The sequence below is a fragment of the Melozone crissalis genome, unplaced genomic scaffold (genome assembly GCF_028551555.1).
Source record: "Melozone crissalis strain CALT ecotype California unplaced genomic scaffold, PUWL_Pcris_2 ptg000005l_1, whole genome shotgun sequence".
Lineage (NCBI taxonomy): Eukaryota > Metazoa > Chordata > Aves > Passeriformes > Passerellidae > Melozone > Melozone crissalis.
In genome coordinates this window covers 41,217,545-41,236,383 of record NW_026535783.1, presented here as the reverse complement: position 1 = coordinate 41,236,383, position 18,839 = coordinate 41,217,545, and the positions used below count along the sequence as shown (strand labels likewise).

Here is an 18,839-nt window from a genome sequence, read left to right as displayed (position 1 = left end):
ATTCTGGTTATTTACTATCCTTGTCTTTTTCTCTTGAACTGTTCTGTGTTGGCTCAAAATAGAGCATTGCTAGGTAATATATTCTTCTCAGGATGGCTGTATAGATATCATGTCCTATTTGCTCTTTATCTATAAACAAAACTATTCAAAAATATTAGCCATAACTGATTGGGTTGGAAGGCATGAATATTTGGGAAATATTCAGTTGGTTTTCATCAGTTATTTTATTCAGTTGGTTTACAACATGAGAGCATCACAAGTACATTACTACAGTCTTTACTTTCTGTCACAAAGTCAAATCTTCAGATGGAAGGAAATCCTTGCAGGTGACTCTCAGAATTCTCCAGTTACAGTGGGACAGCAAGAGATGCTCTTCAAAGAACTTTGCTGTTGCTGAATATATTCTCAAACCCTGTGGAATCATGCAGAATGATAATTTGTTTCTGTATCTGAAAAAGAAGCAACTGTAAAACTCAATAATTGGCAAAAACAGACTAACTTTTTGTTGAAATAGAACTATGGTATGCTGTACAGATGAAAACTGGTTTATTTTGAGAATTTTATGCAATTGTATCTGAACTGTGCCAATTTGGAAGTGTTGTTTGACCAAACAATGATTTCTTCAGTAAGTCACTGGGACATTTTGCAAACAACAGCAGATATTATCACATAAATCAGCACTGTCAGTTTTGATTTGGAAGTGGACATCTTTAATATGACTTCAAGTTGCTAGAAAATTTTCCCCCCTGAGAACACTTGAGAGCCAAAAGATAAGTATATTTCATTTATTACACTCCAAACTGTCAACACTTTACCTAGAAAAGTATACCCAGAGTGATTATTTTGTATTGTGCGGAGTACATGATAAGTCTGTCAACCTGTGTTCAGTCAGAATCATGATAATATTTGATTCCAGGAATATGTTCCACCATGACAATCAGTAGTCTTACCTGTAAAATACACACCTTAAAAGATGGCATCCTATATGAAAAGCAAAATTTGTGTAACTGAGAAAATCTCACCTTTAAAAAAAATTAGGTATTTATTGCTTCTTCTTCATTGTACATGGTACTTCAAGAAAAAAAGTAGAAACAGCTTTTATTATGAAATATCAACCTTTCTTGGTTCTGAGAAGAAATTGGTGATAAATTAAGCTAATCTCCATCAGGATTACTCTGCATCTGGGATTTAAGCAAATTGAATCAGAGGCCTGAATAGTGACAGTGAATATCTATTAGGCTGTAAACAGAATAATAGGCCTTGTGAATTTTAATGAATTAAGTGAATGGCTGAATTCTTATGGTTTATAGGAGGCATATGGTTAGTGATACATACAGTGTGCCAGGAACTGCATATACTGTAGATGTCTTAATGGAAAAAATCTTGATAAATAAAATGGAAGAATAAAGAGGAAGATGTTGAAAAGCATGTCCATACTCTACTTATTCTTTGCTTTTTAGACTTCGAAGGATAGCACTCCACTTTGTTTTTTTGACTATGATAGATAAAGACCATAACAGATGCAGCTTAAAATATATTGAATGTTTATAAATCCTACTTGTTATCTAATTCTGTATTAAGAATTTAAGGATGTTGATCTAGATGATTCAACTATATAACCAAGTTATAAGGTATGTCGGTTTTTTGTAGCTATGCATGTATATCTCATGCAAAGTTTAGATGCATATCTGACATACACAGGTGATTTTTTTGATAATGGGGCTATTTTCATTCTTCGTAGAGTGCAAGAGAATCATTTTCACAGACCGTGACTCTATAATTGTAGATAGCATGTGAACAGATCCAACAAAGTTGAACTGAAGACTGTTTCCATTGATCTTCAAAAAAATTCCATTTGTGCCTCAATAAAAAAACTAAAAACTGGAGTAAGTTCAGCGGAGAATGGGATTGAAACAGGATCAGCTGGATCATCTGGGTGCTGCTTGGAGACTCTGTACTGCACTTCCTGGAAGTGTCTAGATCCGTCTGGGATTTCTTTAAACGGATTGGAGAGACTTCTTTTTAAAGTTCTTACTCAATTCTCCGCTGGACCTAGAAAGGTGCTTTGTTTAAAGAAAATGGCCAGTTTGGGGTCTGAAAGACAGAAACAATGTTGACTGGAAAAAGGAATGATTGGAAGACTTCAGGGGTGGACACATGAGTACATACTACAGGCTCTAGGCTTGAAGTGATTAGAAACCCTTTTTGGCAAAAAACCAAGAAAACTAGAAAAACTTGGAAAGGAGGTAAAAATGATTTATGTAAGAGTTCTTGCAGAAATAATTGTTTAATGTATGTCAATCAAATTGCTAAGAAAGAGAGCTGAAGCGGGGAGAACATAAAGCACTCATTCATATAGAGGGTCTTGTGAAGTGCCCACAGTAACTTAGGAAGCTGGGAGTTAAGGGGATTCCCCAAGGCACTTGCCAAAAGGGCTACAGAAAAGTTGGAAGAGTTCTAGGAAGACAGAATCATTAACAAACCCAATATATTGCAGTATTCTGAGAAAACACAGTTGGTAAGTTTTATGGGAATTTTTAAACATCTAAGTAATGCCAGAGATGACCTCTTAAGTTGGGTTTCAGACACATTTTTTTCAGCAGTACAGTGTTCTTACACAGAGTATCTGATTTACAGTTCTTAGGCTTTTTGTGCGTTTCTGCAGAAAGACAGCGTAAGCTTAGGCACTGAGCTGAGTGTCAGAAAATCATGGTGTTCTTCACATCTTGGTCACTGACCTGCTGTGTGACCTTTGGAGTGTTGCTTCACCTCAGCATTTCTTGGTCTGCCCTGAATATCTTTGTTTGCTGCATCTGGTACAACTGTGCTGACTTTGTCTGCCCTAACTGTTCAAGATAATAAACTCCCTAAGATCCAAGGCATCTCTTGCTACACATGTGTGAAGCTCTAATTTCTGTCAGTGCCTTTTTTTTCCCCCTCTGTGTAAATAACTGTTAATATATGAAGTTTTAAAGGAATGATGGTAGTTTTGCTAGTACCTGTGTAAATCAGAAGAAATTCTGTTGAAACCAAAGAATTTACAGCAGGCAAAAAATTAATATAAATGAGGTAGTACTTAAATGCTGAACTAAATAGGACTTTAAATTATTATTATTGCCCATTCCATATAAATAGAATTGTAGAAACCAATATATTTTGACACAAATATTGTGCATATCATCCCATGCTGATTATATATATTTCAACTCATTCTCTGCTATAAAGAAAACTATATTTTTTCTGTGTTATAGGACACAAAACATGGTAATTGTGCTGAAAATCTAGCAACAGTACAATGAAAACTATGGGGTGTTTGCTGATACTTAACAACCAGCAAGAGTCTGAAAACATTTGGGTCTACAGTTCAAGTTTTGGACAGTCCTAAAGCTTAATGTACAGGAGAGATTAGATAATTGTAAAGCTGTAAAATTATAAATGACCATAGGTCTGTCATATCAGTAGGTACCTGCTGTGTGTATTATAAATAATGTGCAATAAATCCTACTTAAAGGTATTGCAAAGAATTTAATGAAAAAAGCAGATTTTTCAGATGCATAAAATATGATAGCTAAGCAGTTCTCAAGAGAGGATTAGAAAACAAAAAGAGAAAAAGCTGATCAGTAATACAAAGCCCCTTAATTTTTATTCACACAGGGAATTTTGAAACATGTAAATGTACCATAAAGAATGTATGGTATATTTTCTACTGAAATACAAACTATTTTGTAATTGGCCATAGTAAGTCCATTGCTGTATCTTTGTTTAAATGTGCCTTGTTTTGAAGACAATCTAAAATTAAAACTGTCCATGACTTGAGTCACTTGTCTATGTATTTGTAAAAAAATTAATTTTTTTAGAACATTACATGATATATTCCATTTCCTTTTCTTATAAGGTCAAATACAGGTTGAAATATTTTCAGTATTCTTCCCTATGGTTTCCTGCACCTTGAGATGGTTAAGCAAATGCAGTCCAAAGAGCGTTCTCAATTTTGTACTCAGAAATATATGCTTATAAAGAAACCATTTGTTTTTAATTGTTTTCAACCTAGAAAAAATGGTATTTTGCTTGAGTGTGTAGGATGAGGTATTTTGGAGAAATGGGGAGCCAGCCAAGGAAGACTTCCACCCCTAATGGCAAGTAGGAATAGCACAATTCAGGCCAGCATGGTTTTACAAATTCAAATCGTGCCATTGATAGGGATCAGATTATCAAATTTTATGCAACGCAATTACTAATTCCTGTCACTGTATCTTATTATGCTTATTGCATTTTAACTTGATTTTTGGGGTCTTCAGTACTAAGTGCCAAGTTTTGTAAGCAAATACTGAAATTGTCAAGCCCTTTTTATAGTGTATAACTTGAAGGATTTTCAGAAAAGCCACACTGGGTTTAGCTTTAGTAGTTGAGAAAGAAATACTGTGCAAATCTGTGTACACTTCCTCAGATGTGTGGTTTGGGGTGTTACAGAATTCACCTTTTCTAGTTCAGAGCCACAGAGAAGGCAGGGCCAGGCTAGGATGTTGAACTGAAAACTGGAGATAGCTTTTGCTGCTAGAATAGAAGAGAATGATAATATTTTAAATTACTTAAATGAATCTTTCAGATCTTGCCTGTTAGAATCTTAGTTATGCTCATGTGTGTTCAAGTTTACCTGTGTTAGTTGAAAAATCAGGAAATCATGGAAAATCAGGTTGTAGTTACAACTGCGATATCACATTATTTTTTTACATTCAGACTGCAATTTCTCTATATTTATGTATATTGCAACTGTTTCAGGCCATTAGGTGAGGCAGTTCTTCCAGGCCATGTGTGTTTTCATCTTCCACTTATCTCTGTGAAGTTCTGAGCACCATTCTCAGTGCCAATCAACGTAAGACTGTTTAATTTAAATCATATATATTGTTCTGATATCTAGCTTTAGAGGATGTGTTTCTTCCTTTCAGATAGTTATTGAATTAGCCTTTGAAACTTTGCATCTCTGTTAGCTCTTAGGTATCACACTAACATTCTCTAAAATGACTAAATTATCTTAAATTCTCTTGAAATTCTCTTTAATTATCTTTTTTATTTTGGGGGTGTTTAACAAATTCAATGTATTGTTTGTTTATTTTATTCTCAATGGAAAAGATAATAATTCCTCCAAGTACATAAAACTATGAGACACATCATGTTTGAACCTGTATCTTAATAAATTCTGGAACCACAGCAGAAACTGTGACTGTAGACAGGTAAATAAAACCAACCCATCACCTTATAAATGTGACCTGTGTGACATTGGTAAAATAATGTTATTGCCACTTTAATTTGCCCCAGAAGTTTGAATACTAAACTTGGTGAAGATTGGTATGTATGTTGAAGACTAAACTTGGGGAAAATTTGTTTGTCCTCTACATCTTTACTTACAGGGCATCTGCTGAGTCTCTAAAACTGAAATGTGATCTGTGAGAATCATAAGAATTAAATCAACCAACTGAGGCTTTCTCCTTCCCTTGGGTCAGAATGCTACATGTTATAGCCCTAAGCAAAACAAGTCCATTGTAGTGGTCTGTTTTTGTGTCGTGTCTTGTCTTATCCCTTTTCTGATAAAAAAAGGTTATGCCTAGAAGGTGTAGTTTTTTCAAGTGAATGAATTTAAATAACGTAAATATATTTAATATATTAAATAACATCTTTTAAAAAATTAAGTCCCTATAGAAGAGTTTTCAGTCATGCTGTGATATCAGTTTAAACATTACTACAGAAAGTATTTTAAAAGCAATTTTTAGTCAGAGAATAAGGGACAAATAACTATACTTTCATTTAATGCTTATTTCAGCTGCTGAAATGGTTTATGACCTAATCTCTTTGTGTAATTTTGTCAATTCATTCTGTTTTGTTTTGTTGATTATGAGGCATTTGGGGCTGTAATATTTGTCAGCCTTTTTGCAGCATTAGGATCTGGCCCAACTTTCGGCCAGCAATAAATATTCTACCACAAAAGTAGAGTTCTTTGAGCTCAGTGTTCAGTTCTCTGAAATTTTTCTTATTATTCACAGACATCTTCATAATGCTTTTGACTTTTTAGGAAACTAACTTTTTTTTCAGAAAAGGTTTTCCACTTCGTTTTTGGTTTAATGCTTTGAACCACATCCATATACTTTTCTAATGTGCAAAACAAGTGAGTTTCTAAGAACACATTTCTTGTATCTAAGGACATCTCTGTATTGAACTACACATGCAATGCTACATATGAAATAGTTCTGTATATTATATTCTTCTATGCATTTGTGGTTGGTTGACTAGCAGCTGTATTGGTTGGCCAGCAGCTAAACACCACACAGTTCTTTGTTGACAGGGGCTGCTCCCTTGCCCCAGGAGGACTGGGAAAAGAACAGAATGAGCAAAAGTGAGAAAACCTGTGTACTTGTGTGTTGGTACGGACAGTTTAATGAAGGAAAAACAGGAGAATAAATCCCCCAAGGAACGTAGATCAATACCTAGCCAGTCTCTGAGCAGACAAATCACCATCTCCCTTAGATTTTATTGTTACGTGGTGTATGTGGGAAATGCCCATTTGGTCATTTGGGACCAGTTGTCCATCCCAGCTGCGTTCCCTCCCTACATTTTCTGCATCCCCAGCCCACTTGCTGAGGTGACAGTATGAGAAACAGGAGACCCTGACACTGTGCCAGTGCTACTTAGCAATGGCTGGTATGTTAGCAGCACTGATTTAGTTACAAATCCCAAACACTGCACCTTAGAAGCTGTTGAAAGACAATTAACTACATCTCCATTTGTGCTGGAGGAAGCCAGCAGGAAAAATACTGGTCTGGTTTAACAGAGACCTTAGGCTCGAACTTGTGACAAAAAGTTCGAGTGTAGCATCTCTGGAAAGATGAACAGGTAATTTTGGGGGAAATACAAAGATGTTGTCAAGTATGTGGGGAGAAAATTAGAAGGGCCAAAGCTAAACTGAACCTTGATTTGGCCACTGTGGTTGAAGACTAGGTGATGCTGAAGGTCTCTTCCAACTTTGATGATTCTGTGATCTCAGTCAGATGCAGCACACTCTTATTACTATAGTACAAAACACAGTAAAGCTTTAAATTATCCATGACTCATGAGCCATGGCCTCTGACATGAGATCTGCACCAGTTCAGGACTGAAATCTGGCTATATATAGGTACAGTGCTAGCTAGTGTCAGAAATTGTCTTGGGACCATTAAGTTTTATTATGCTACAAACAATAATAGTATACAAATTAACATGGTAATTACAGGAAAAATTTTTGGCCTTGCCTTGGTCATACAACATTACTTAAGGCCATTGATCAAGTTGTGTTAATTCCAGGATCAACGAGTGTCAGTGTGAGTGTCACTGTTTTGGGATGCGAAGGCCTTATTAATAGTGTGCTGTCAGGGTGTTTGTGCCACCAAGGCTTCTTTGAGTGTTTAATTAAATATGACCTTCTAATTGAAAGAAGACCTTTGTCTTTATACATCTCAAAACTGGCAAAAGATGCAGTGCTAAGAAGTGATTACATGCTGAGGCCATATTTGAAAACAATATATTCTTAAGAATGAGTATTTGAGGAAGTGAAAATAAAGTAAAAAGGTTTGTAATGGAGATATCTCAGAATTATTTGTAACCCAACATCTGTAATGTTTATTATAGGAAATATATGGAGTTGGTTGGTAACTCAACAATTGTAATGATTAAAAAGGACTAGGAATCTTAAGGTAATTTTGTTAGAATTTTAAGCTTCTTTTTTTCTTGTCAGATCAGGAATAGTTGCACTGGTCTGACAAGAAATGGTATAGATTCGTTTCAGGAATTAATCAAGAATTCCTATTCTAGTTGGCTGGTAGCAGCAAAGTGTGTCCCGCAGGACTAACTCTGATAGTAACATCTGAGTTAGGAAAATGGCTTTCCTAACAAAATATCCTATACATTTGATGGCAAAAGAAAAAAAAACAAAGATAAAATCTCAAATCCTAGTGTTACTGGTACTAATAAAGGCATTGTTACAAATCAGTGTAGTAAAGAAGTCATGTGCTGCACTGATTTCATTTTAGGTACCTTGCATCACCTATGTATGCTTATTAGTTTAAAAATAAACAATTTTGTAATACACAGAGGGAAATGTTTTCGTTCAAAATCCTACACCTAGCTCCAGAATGCATTGGATCAAATTCTTAATCACAGAACAATGTTGTACTGCCTTCAGTACACTCATCAGCAAAACCTGGGTTGCTTAACTCTTGAGTCTGTACTTTTGAGTTTGGAAATGGGTCTTTCAGTTTCTAAAAGCTGTGTGGCTTGAGACTGAACATATCTGTATTGGTGCATGAACTGACATATGAATTAAATCACTAATAAGTAAACAATTTAGCACATGAATACATTAGCATATGAAGGTTGAGAAAATAACAGAAGAAAAAGCAACTTAAAATCATAGGAAAACTATAAATTTCAAGGCACTTATTTTGTGATAAAATTTATATCAAAACATTATATCAATAACATGAAGGAGGGAGGTTCAAAAATAGCTAGTCTCTCAGAGTCCAGTTTTAAAGTCCATAAAGTAGCCTTATTTTTCACATATGCTTTGTGCTTTGCATATGCTTTAGTGTATTTGAACTGCTCAAGGGTAAGAGAAATTGAAATGCAAGTCCTCCATATGAATGATTTGCTGTGATTATATATAAAGTATATACTTGCATATTAAAATCTATTTGTTGTAATTTTCTCTTTCTAAGATTTTTGTTTAAACTTGGTTTTTCTTTTTTCTTTTCTTAATTTTTTTTTCAATTTTTTATTTCTTTTTTAAAAATTGATGCTATAAATTCTTCCATGTCTTTCTGATACCTTTCTTTCTGGCACCTTCATTTCTGGAACCATGGGCTAAAAGCCAATCACACTGAAGTTGCAGTTTCTGAGTTCCACTGTTGCTATCAGCTTGTTCATTCATCATTAACTTCTTTTGGAATTTGGATACACCAATAACATTTATGTACTAATGTCAAATGGCTGTTGCCTGGCAATGTTTCTGTGTTTTCTAAGGCATTCGAACAAATGTTTAACATTGTTTATTATCATGGGGTTTTTTGTTTGTTTTTGGTTTTGGTTTTTGTTGTTTTGTGTAGCCTTTCCAAGTAGCTTTGCAGGTAATTTTTTTGCTATTTTGCTCCTTTAATTTACATTTCCTCTTTGCATCAGGTTACACATGTGCATGTTCTAGAGTGATCAGTTATGCCTGAGAGAGATGTCTTTTTAAAACATGGGAAGCTGATTCAATTTGATTGAAAAAGTATGGTTGAACTTATTTTTCCATTGTCAAATACATCTCCTATATGTTGCAAGAGCAAATTTACTCTTAGACCATTTCAAATGCTACAAAAACATGCGATTTAACTGTATTGTTTTTCATAGTGTGTGCTTTTCCTGGGGGGGCTCCCTCTTCTCTTAGTCTATTTCCTTCTGTGAGCTTAGTTCAAGTTGCTCTAGGTCCCTGCCCATTACACTTCAAGTTTCTTCATTCCTCTCAGCTCTGCACTTGCAGATAGCTTTATGTCCAAAATAGTTTGTTGGAAATTCTGTGGATGAAGGGACCCACACTTGAATAAGAAAATTGGACAAATTTCACTGTACCTTCTCTTCCCAGATTTGTGGCAGGATGTTTTTATTTTTAATAATTAAATTTTATTAAGTACAGAAAAATGTTAAGTTGGGAAGTGGTAGGAAGAAAAAATCTTGGAATTGGATGAGTCTGCTGCGCCTTTGTTGAAATGTGTTAGCAAATACTCTCTAATAACTGTTTCAAATACACTAGAGGCTGTAAAATACTTTACCCAAAATGCCAGTAAACAGGCTTCATTATCCTGTAGTCAGTTTTTATGAGATGAAGGTATTCTGTATGATACGAATTTTGAGGATCTGATCAGCTACTGTTGAGATGTATCTTAATAAGATGAGCTTCACTAGGATGATCAAAAGAAAATCTTCTTTGCTCATTTTCAGCTCAGCCAAGGTGTTTGTGTTGACCATCATGGCTCTACTTGAGTCATGGCAGTTGAATATTTTAGGAGGATCTTCTGAAAATGGATTAGTACTCTTGTTTGTTAGTCAACAATTTTTAAATAAAATTGTCATGTTCAGCTTTTGATGAAATCTTTTTGTCATAGTTACATAAATATTAAACCAAAATTGCTTCATTTATAAAACTGATTAATTACGCTGATATTTAGTTTAATTTCATTAAACCAAAGAATCTAAGAAATAGATAAGATAGGAGCTTGGTAGCCAGGACAATTTTGAATAACTCTCTCCTGGTGGGAAACAAATTTCAGATTTTGAATAAAGAGGTGTACTGGTGCTTCTGCATGCAGAGAATATCAATAAGCTTTTAAAAAAAATAAATCCCTATTTGACCACAATGAAGCCTGACACTTATGTTCTTATTTCAAGAACATTTCTGTTAGACTGTGTCAGAAAAGGATTTTGATTCTGTGGAAGTTGCTTTTTCTTACTAATGATGGCATTATAAGAATAATTACTTTGCTAAAGACATACCAAAACAGTATGTACATTTAAGAACATTTTTGGCTTACTGTATTAATTCATATTTTTTGTTTTAAGCAGCATGTTGTTTAATATTCCAGCACATATCCTGTTGAACAAATAAATCCAGCACATATCCTGTTGAACAAATAACACAGAATGAAGATAATTCCCATCTAAAGGAGCTTAGTCTAAATGATACTGGTTTTCCATCTTATTTGCACTATTAAAATATGACAGTATTTTTTTGCTTATGCCTTCTAAAAACTAACCAGAGAGTTACATCACAGTGGACAATAGCTGAGAACAAAAATTAAACTGGCAAAAAAAAAAAAGGGAGAAATGAAAGCATGCAAAAAGTGTCTTTTCCAAGAGAGTATTCAATTAGCGTCTATCCTTAATGTTTCAACAACTGATCTTTATGAAATACTACAAGAAGGAGATGATGAGGTAAGTTATTTTAAGGACTTCAGTAAAAAAGGCATAGATGAGGAGATGCTGACTATATCCCTCCTTGAAGAAAAGGATTTGCAGGTAAAGACTGAAATTTCATTGTGCAAGATACAGTACAGAAATCAAGAAGGGTTTAATCTAAATGAAAAGGTCAGGTTAGAGATTTGTAAAGTGGCAAGACTTAGAGCATACATAAATATACACATAACTGCTTTGAGCATATGTATGTAGAGATATTATTCAGTATTTTCCTCTTTTGTGAGGCTATTTGGCAAGATTGTATGTTTTAAATAGACTTCAGCATTAAAGGAAACAGAATTAGAATGTATGTCTTGCTGTGCCAGATTGATTTTGTTGATACTTCCTCTCTGAATTGTGATACCTATTACAGGTATTTCTGGTAGACAGATGGTTTCTGGGTGAATTCATAGCCTTTTTTGTTGATTCTATCATACATTTTGCTATGAAATATTTGATAGTGTTTCATCAAATCACTCTATTAAATAGATGCAGTGATGGGATTTCTTATCCAGATTTGTTTAGTCCTGATCCAATAATATATGAAAATCCTGTGCAGGTACCTTAGCAAGTGTCTAGGAGCTGGCCATTATTGGCCTGTAAGGGTACTCTGGTGATGACTTAGATTTAGCCTTGTTGGAGCTTTATATTAAAGAGGCCACAAAAAGGAAGCTTTCCTGTTGGTGAAACAACTGTGCATGGTATGTATATGCACTGATAGGGATTACACTCATGAATACAAATAAAATGGGCTGATTCCTGCTTTGTTTACTAACATTTATACAACCCTATAAAGTGATTCACTTTGACAGAGCTGTTCCATGCTTATCTCATTCTCAGAGTAATTTCTACATCCTGTATCTTTTTTGTTATAGTCACTGTGAATATATGTGTAAAACACATAAACATACTTAACTATAAATATAAAACAAATTTGTTAGACAGGAGATGAATTTACACTACACATACACTACATATTCTATCTATCAGAGCATAGACTTAGGCACCTTTATCTAGAACTCATACAATTTAGACATAGATCACACATACACCAGTATATTCATATGAAAAGAACATGCTATGCACATTTCTAGAGGCATGCACAGACAAGGGTAGGTTTAAAAATTTAATAGAGCACTGATACTTGATGAGTATGCTTCAGATAACTAATTTTGCAAATGTGATTCCGACTTCCACATGCTCTATATTTAGTGTATACCCAGTTACACATTTCCTTTATTGCTCCTAATGTTTTTATGTTTTTAGGAAACAGCAGAAATGGAAAAATGGAATTTGAAAAAAATAAAAAATGGCTACAGCGCATACAGAAACTTCTTGAAGCACAGGTGCTCAATTTATATAATCCCACAATGAATTATAATTTTCTGCTCTGATTAGCTACAACATTTTAGGTTGTAATTAATACATTGTATTTGTAATTATGGTGCTGTTGATGGTCTCAAAGTATACTGTGATGAGCAATGTGAAATCCTTGTTTTGTAGCATTCCCTTTGTATTTCTCTTAAAATCAGAGTTACTGTGTAAAACTCAAGATATGTTAATCAAGGATTTGTGATAGCTAATTTAACAGCTAACTTAAGCTAACATAACCAGTAAAACAATGCTGGCGAAAACCAGCGCAGATTTTGGCAAATGTGTTAATTGAATTATTGAAACACTGTATAATGCTTGCTAGAGTGAAAATGATCTGTTCTCTCATGCCTCTTAGGAAAAAGAGACTTTTTTTAATGTGCCTTTAAAGTTACTAGTTGTTATGGACACCTGAGGAGTTCATGGGTTTCTGTGACCTTTTACTGTGGACCTGTTTCCAGTCAATTCATGTTTTCCTCATAGCCAGACAGCTGTTTATTATCGTGTCTTCTCGCATTCTCTACAATATTTTCTACTGAGACCTCGAGCAGCTTGTTAGTGGGAAGTAAATATTGATTTGGCATCCTGTCAATGCAGAAAGAATGAAAAAATTTCCACCAGAGGCCCCTCAAACATTTTCCTATCGACATTTTCTGGGCAGAGAGGAAAGCTGCATAGAGGATGACAAGTCTGAGACTAGCAGAAATCCCTGAGGGGTCCATTGAGACTGCTGCTGTGACCTGTGTGATACTTTTTCTTCTCTTTCAAGTCTTTTTTTTTAATACACACAGAGTCTGCTGGGATGCTCCCCTCTTGTAAGTGATCAAGGGCAGTTTATTGGCAGGTGAGAGCCCAGCTTTTCTACCCATAGTCAGCTTTTGTTTGGACATCACTGAAAACATACCCTGACTCTTAAAACTTTTCTGCTACATTTTTAGTTTTCTCTTTTATTTAAATGATGGGCAGTTGATGTCTGGGAAGAAATAACACTTGATTTGTAAATCCAGTGCATAATGCATATTCACTAGCATGGGTCCGTTAGTGATGTAGTTGGTATCAGTTAAGAATGCGAATGATTGAAAATATTTTGAAAGCCATTTTAAAGAAACACACACATCAGACTTATGTATTTAACCATCAGTAACTTTTGTGTTGAGATTGTATCCTGTGACCAGATTTTTAAAAAATGACAGGTTTTCCTTTCATTATCAAAACTTACTACCGTGAAGACTGCTTAATTGCTGCAGCAGAGGAAATAGAAATATCAGTGTGCTTTTACTGGCTTTGTCAAAAAAACTGGCATTTTAATTAAACCTCATAATGCTATGTGAAACTCAGCATTAAAAGCACAGTTATTTATATTCACTTTATTGCCTTCATTTTAAGAATTTAAAAAAATATATATAAACTTCAATATCCTGTTCATATTACAGGCTCCAAAACATGAATCAGATCCATGGAATACAATGAAGACTTCTTGTTCTGTTTTTCATTGTTATTTGGTAAATTGCTAAAAAATATGAAGCAGAATTTTATCACTTTTCTTCATCTGCTATAGACAGACAGCAAAAAGCAGGGGATGGAGAGTGAAGGAATTGTTGAATGAAACCAGGTATATTAAGATTGCAAATGTTATATAAGGATAGAAGACCTCATTGTTCTTAGCCACATACATTTGTGTACAAGTTAATAGCGATTTTCTGTGATTTTTGCTCCATCTTGTGGGGTTCCTCAGAAGAAACACTGAGGGTAGAAGTAATTTTTGGCAAGCAGACCATTTTTAGAATTGCAAGAGGGTTATAGTGGTTTTGGGGAGCAGCCAGCTCTGCTTTTCATTTCTGTCCATGCTAAGGCATGTAGATGGAAACAGTTAAGATTTCTTCATCTGTATTTGAAAGCGGCTCATGGAACAGCTCTGTGCCCTTTAAAATGCTTTACTCACATCCTGCAGAGTTTGGTTGTGGTTTCTTCTAGTAAGATTTGGTAATATTTCTGATCAGCAAACTAATAAAGCCCATGGTGAAATGTAAGCTTTCTGCAGGGTTTTGCTCATAACCAACTGCCTGCTAAGTGTTACATGTTGGCAAACTGTGCTAGCCATTTGCATCTTGAACAAAGATGCAGGATTGCTCTTTTCTGTTTTTCTGAGTAAACGTTCAGTGGAAAATTGCATCAGATCACTTAATATTGCAGTTTGATATAGTGTCTTTTTGTGCCATTGAGCCAGGACTTTGAAACATAATTGCCCAGCAGTATTGATTTAATTGCCTAGGTTTATTTGTGGACTCCTAATTATTGACTGGAGGTAAATTTAATGGAGAAACCTTTATGAACACTGGGAAACTGCTGCTATTGCTGTTATACATAATGAACTGCATCATATCCCTTTAGATCATTCTTCAAGCTAATTTTATTCTACTGTGACAGTACGATAACATTTAAAATGTCATAGACATTTTATTTTTATTACTGACATACACCATTTTACTGCTGCTCTAGAATTTTGGGGGGGGACTGAGTGAAGCACTCCTTGCTTTTTACTGTCATTTTATAGGTTCCCCTAAGTGTGATGATAAAGGATGCCACAAATCTGTTTTCACTTCATCTGTACCTTTATTTTCCATACTCTTATGACTTGGAAAAGTCTCATATCTGTCAGCTTTACAAGATTATTAATATTTTAGTGACAAATACTCTTGTGTTCCTGAAACTCACAGATACCAGTCTGTGTCCTTGTTTTATCAACTGCTATGTCAAGAAACCAGACTACTACTAAGAGGCTTATGATTTGAAAGAGACATCTCTGCATAGTGATGTTATTATGTAAACAAGAATCATATAATAGGAAAATGCAGTCATATTATAAACTCTGCAGAGCTGGTAAAAATTACTTCTTGTCTAAATCTACATCTTGAATGGCCAAGAAGTTTTTTTTCTATTGTCTCTGTATTTATACAGTAACACTCTAGATTGTTCTCACTAAAGAATGAAAGAATAAAAATAAATCATCTCAATAACTGACACTGGGATAAAAGTAAAAGGTTCTCTGGCCTGTGAAGAAGTTGTATGTGGAGAGTTTTCACACAACTGCACAAAAATACCTGATACCTGCACATGGGTAGAGGCATCAGACTAATTATACATAACTGGTTGGACTTGGGAGGAGTCTCAAGTTATAGATGTTTAAGCTTTTAGTGGTTTATATTATTTAGGGGGGAATAAGTATGGTTATCTCAACATGCATGTGTATTTACATCCTGTAAGGCAAGTGATGAGGCTTTTACCCCCTTTATCCCTCACATCTGAGTGTGTATGTCTTATTAATTGAGCCAGGCTCTTCATAGTAGCACTCTCTTCTTATAATCATAAACAATCCCCCTAAAACTCAAACAAAAGCAATCTTTCTAGCTTTTTCCCATCATAGGAAACTTATGGCTAAACCAAGAGGATGACTTCTTCTCATGTAACTTAAACATGATTTCTTATACTACCCTTGGCTTTCACTTACTGTGACTTATTGTAAGGCACACGGTCTCAGAAAAATCTGTTAATAATTTTGTGTGTGAGTACAGCATGGTAGCCCAGTATTCCACATTAATGCCTGAAGTCTCCAAGAATTATTTTTTAATAAAATACAAATCATCTGTCTAAGTTTTTACAGCAGCACTTGCCTTTCCTCCGTCTTCATACACTCCTTGGGATATGACATATCGCACTAACAAAGCTGCCTACTAAAATCTTTCCTCACATGACTTCATTATGGGTCTGAAAGTCATATTCCAATAGTTAAAACCTCTAGAAAGGCTCCCTTTTCCTCTATTCTGTCGACACTCTCTGTGAAACAGATCTCTAGAATAGGGTTTAGAACAATGTATTCACTAATCATCATTAAGGATTTTCCCCAATACCTTTTTAGGATTTGCACTGGCTTCTAAGGGCATGTTGCTGTTGCTGTCATCTGGGAAGGACATTAATGGCCACAGTTGTTTCCTTCCAAATTTCTTGGCTTGTAACTCGCCTGCTCTACCTTCATTAGTCTCTCTGCAGTCTGTGTGTGCTGTTCAACAGCTCAGATCCAGAAATGAGGATTCACCCATGTACAAACACCTGTGCACAATCAACACTGACACCATCACCAGGGCTTTCAAGTACCTGCACCTCAAAAAGCAGCACCAGTCTGAACCACATTCTGGGCACCAGTAGCACCGATACCAGGTCATGATTTGCTTCTCATTATGAGAATAAGAGCCTAGTCCTGTGCACTGACAATGCATTATGGCATAAATCTATGTTTTATCAGATGAAAAAACCTGAATACCTCTATTATATTACTCATCCTAAACTGAAAACAAGGAGAAATTGGCTTGGTCACTCATGATAAAAGGCATATATGTATTTATATAATGATGTATATGCAGCCACCATGAAGCAGAATAAGAGCAAAGAGTAAGACAACAACAATAAAGTGAAGCATTTCTCTCTCTTTTTTTTTTTTTAATTTTGACTTTATTTTTTCGTTATTTTAGGATATTTTAATTACTAGTTCTAGCGCCTAGTTTTATTTCATATTATTTTTTGTTGTTCACTTAATTCAATCTAAGGCAGCTCTGCAGTGTGTTTGAAGAGTATTTGTTGGGAAAAATGTATTGTACTGATGATCCATATGGGAAGGTGTAAAATAGTTGTAACCACTAATTTGTATATTCCAAAACCTAAATACTTTTACATTTATGCTAACACATTTTAGAGTTTGTGAAACAGAAGCCGAAGTTATGCTACACTCTGCAAATGGAGATTCTGTGTCTCATTAGAAAAAAAACATTGCCTTCCATTCATTATAATACTTTCCACTGGCAGACTGGTCTATATTTATGCACTTGTGCTGACAGAGACTAAGTCATGTGGTTTAAGGTCAATAAATATTACTAGTTTGTTTTTCTACAGAAGGGATCTCCAAAAGAAGAAAATTTAGAGTTGGAATAAATAGGTGAGAGAAGGAGAATTAACTGTCACTATTTCTGACTCTTTAGGATCACATTACCTTCCATTTATCCATACACCCAGATATCTGGCTGATGGGTTGTGTAAGCAATATGCCTTTCACTCATATGTGTTCCTACTATAAAGAAGAAATTTGTCAATCTGGGAAGTCAAATAAATAAAATTCTTCTATTCCAGATGTAGTTTGCACATTCAGATGTTGTGAAATCTTACAGATCAATTAAATACTAGTTCTGTTAAAGCCTACCATAATGTATGGATTGCGGATCACCACAATTAATGTTAAGTGGGTTGTGGCACAGATAATTGTAAAAAATCTGAAAGTATCATTCTGTACTAAAATATCTCACGATCAGTGGTAAAAACAAGCTTTCACTCCTTAGGCGTGCGCTTATCACTCCCTGAACTTGCAAAGCCTTCCCCAAGCACATATGGCAGGTTTTGAAGCTGGGATGAATGCTTTAGAGAAGAGATTACTTCAATGGTTGTGAAGATCTGGAGAGAAATGCAAAGGGAGGTTTCCCAGGATAGTTACAGACCCATCATTAAAAGTAAATCTGACAAGCTTCTATTAAAGATTAAGATTGTAGAGATCATCCAGTTCTGGGTGTCTGCAAGAAAAGAAAACCAGAGAGAAACATACAGCACTTTCTCTGAAACCAACAAATATTGAAAGAATGACATAATGTTCCACTTTCAAATCCTCTTGATTTAAATGAATCACTTCAATGGCAAGAGTTCCTGAAAGATCACTTTGCTATGACATGGGAGACACAGAGAGTAGTGAGCAGCAAGTAAAATGTACTTAGAACGATACAATCCAGAGACATCAATAAAAAGCCATTCATCTCAGGCATGGCATTAAGGAGGTGAAATGTATCAGAAATGGATGTAGTCAAGGTAGGCAAGAAGAATTAGAGACTTTGAGATAATGACACAGTGTTCTTGTCCTAAACATACCTAGAAAAAAAGGGAGAGAAATTAGAGTGAACAGGATGCTGGAGTCAGTGTTTTTAAAGCATAGTAGCAAGTGTCAGAGAATTTCAGAGAAGATTATGTTTTATATTAAACCAAATAGATTTGTGATCAGTGAATTTAAGCCCTCTATTCCCCAAAAAGTCATCACAATAGCACACAGGAGAAAGCTGGCAGGTGTAGGTGTCTTCTAGAAATGTCTTACTATACACATAAGTTATTTATGACAGATGGAGGCATGTCTGGCCAGCAAGCACCAGCCCTTGAAAATCCCCTTCCCTGTAGAAAAAGGAAATAATACATATTGTTGTCCTTTCTCTATAACTATAAAGTGACTGTTGAGCAGCACTTAGGATACTATTTTATCTCTTCACAGTACATGCCTTCTATTAACAATATTTTCCTTTTTTAGATGTTTTTTTTGACTTGTTAGCAATTATAAGTATCAGTATATAGATTTGTGTCTGTATATCAGTTCA

General features: G+C 35.0%; 1 protein-coding gene across 1 annotated transcript in view; it reads left to right on the top strand.

The window, feature by feature from the left end:
* CNTLN (centlein) overlaps positions 1-18,839 on the top strand; it is a 174,571-nt gene that overhangs the window by 146,839 nt on the left and 8,893 nt on the right. The window contains 2 exon segments of the mRNA XM_054289514.1: positions 10,783-10,996; positions 12,280-12,359. Coding sequence (XP_054145489.1) covers positions 10,783-10,996; positions 12,280-12,359 — 294 coding nt within the window.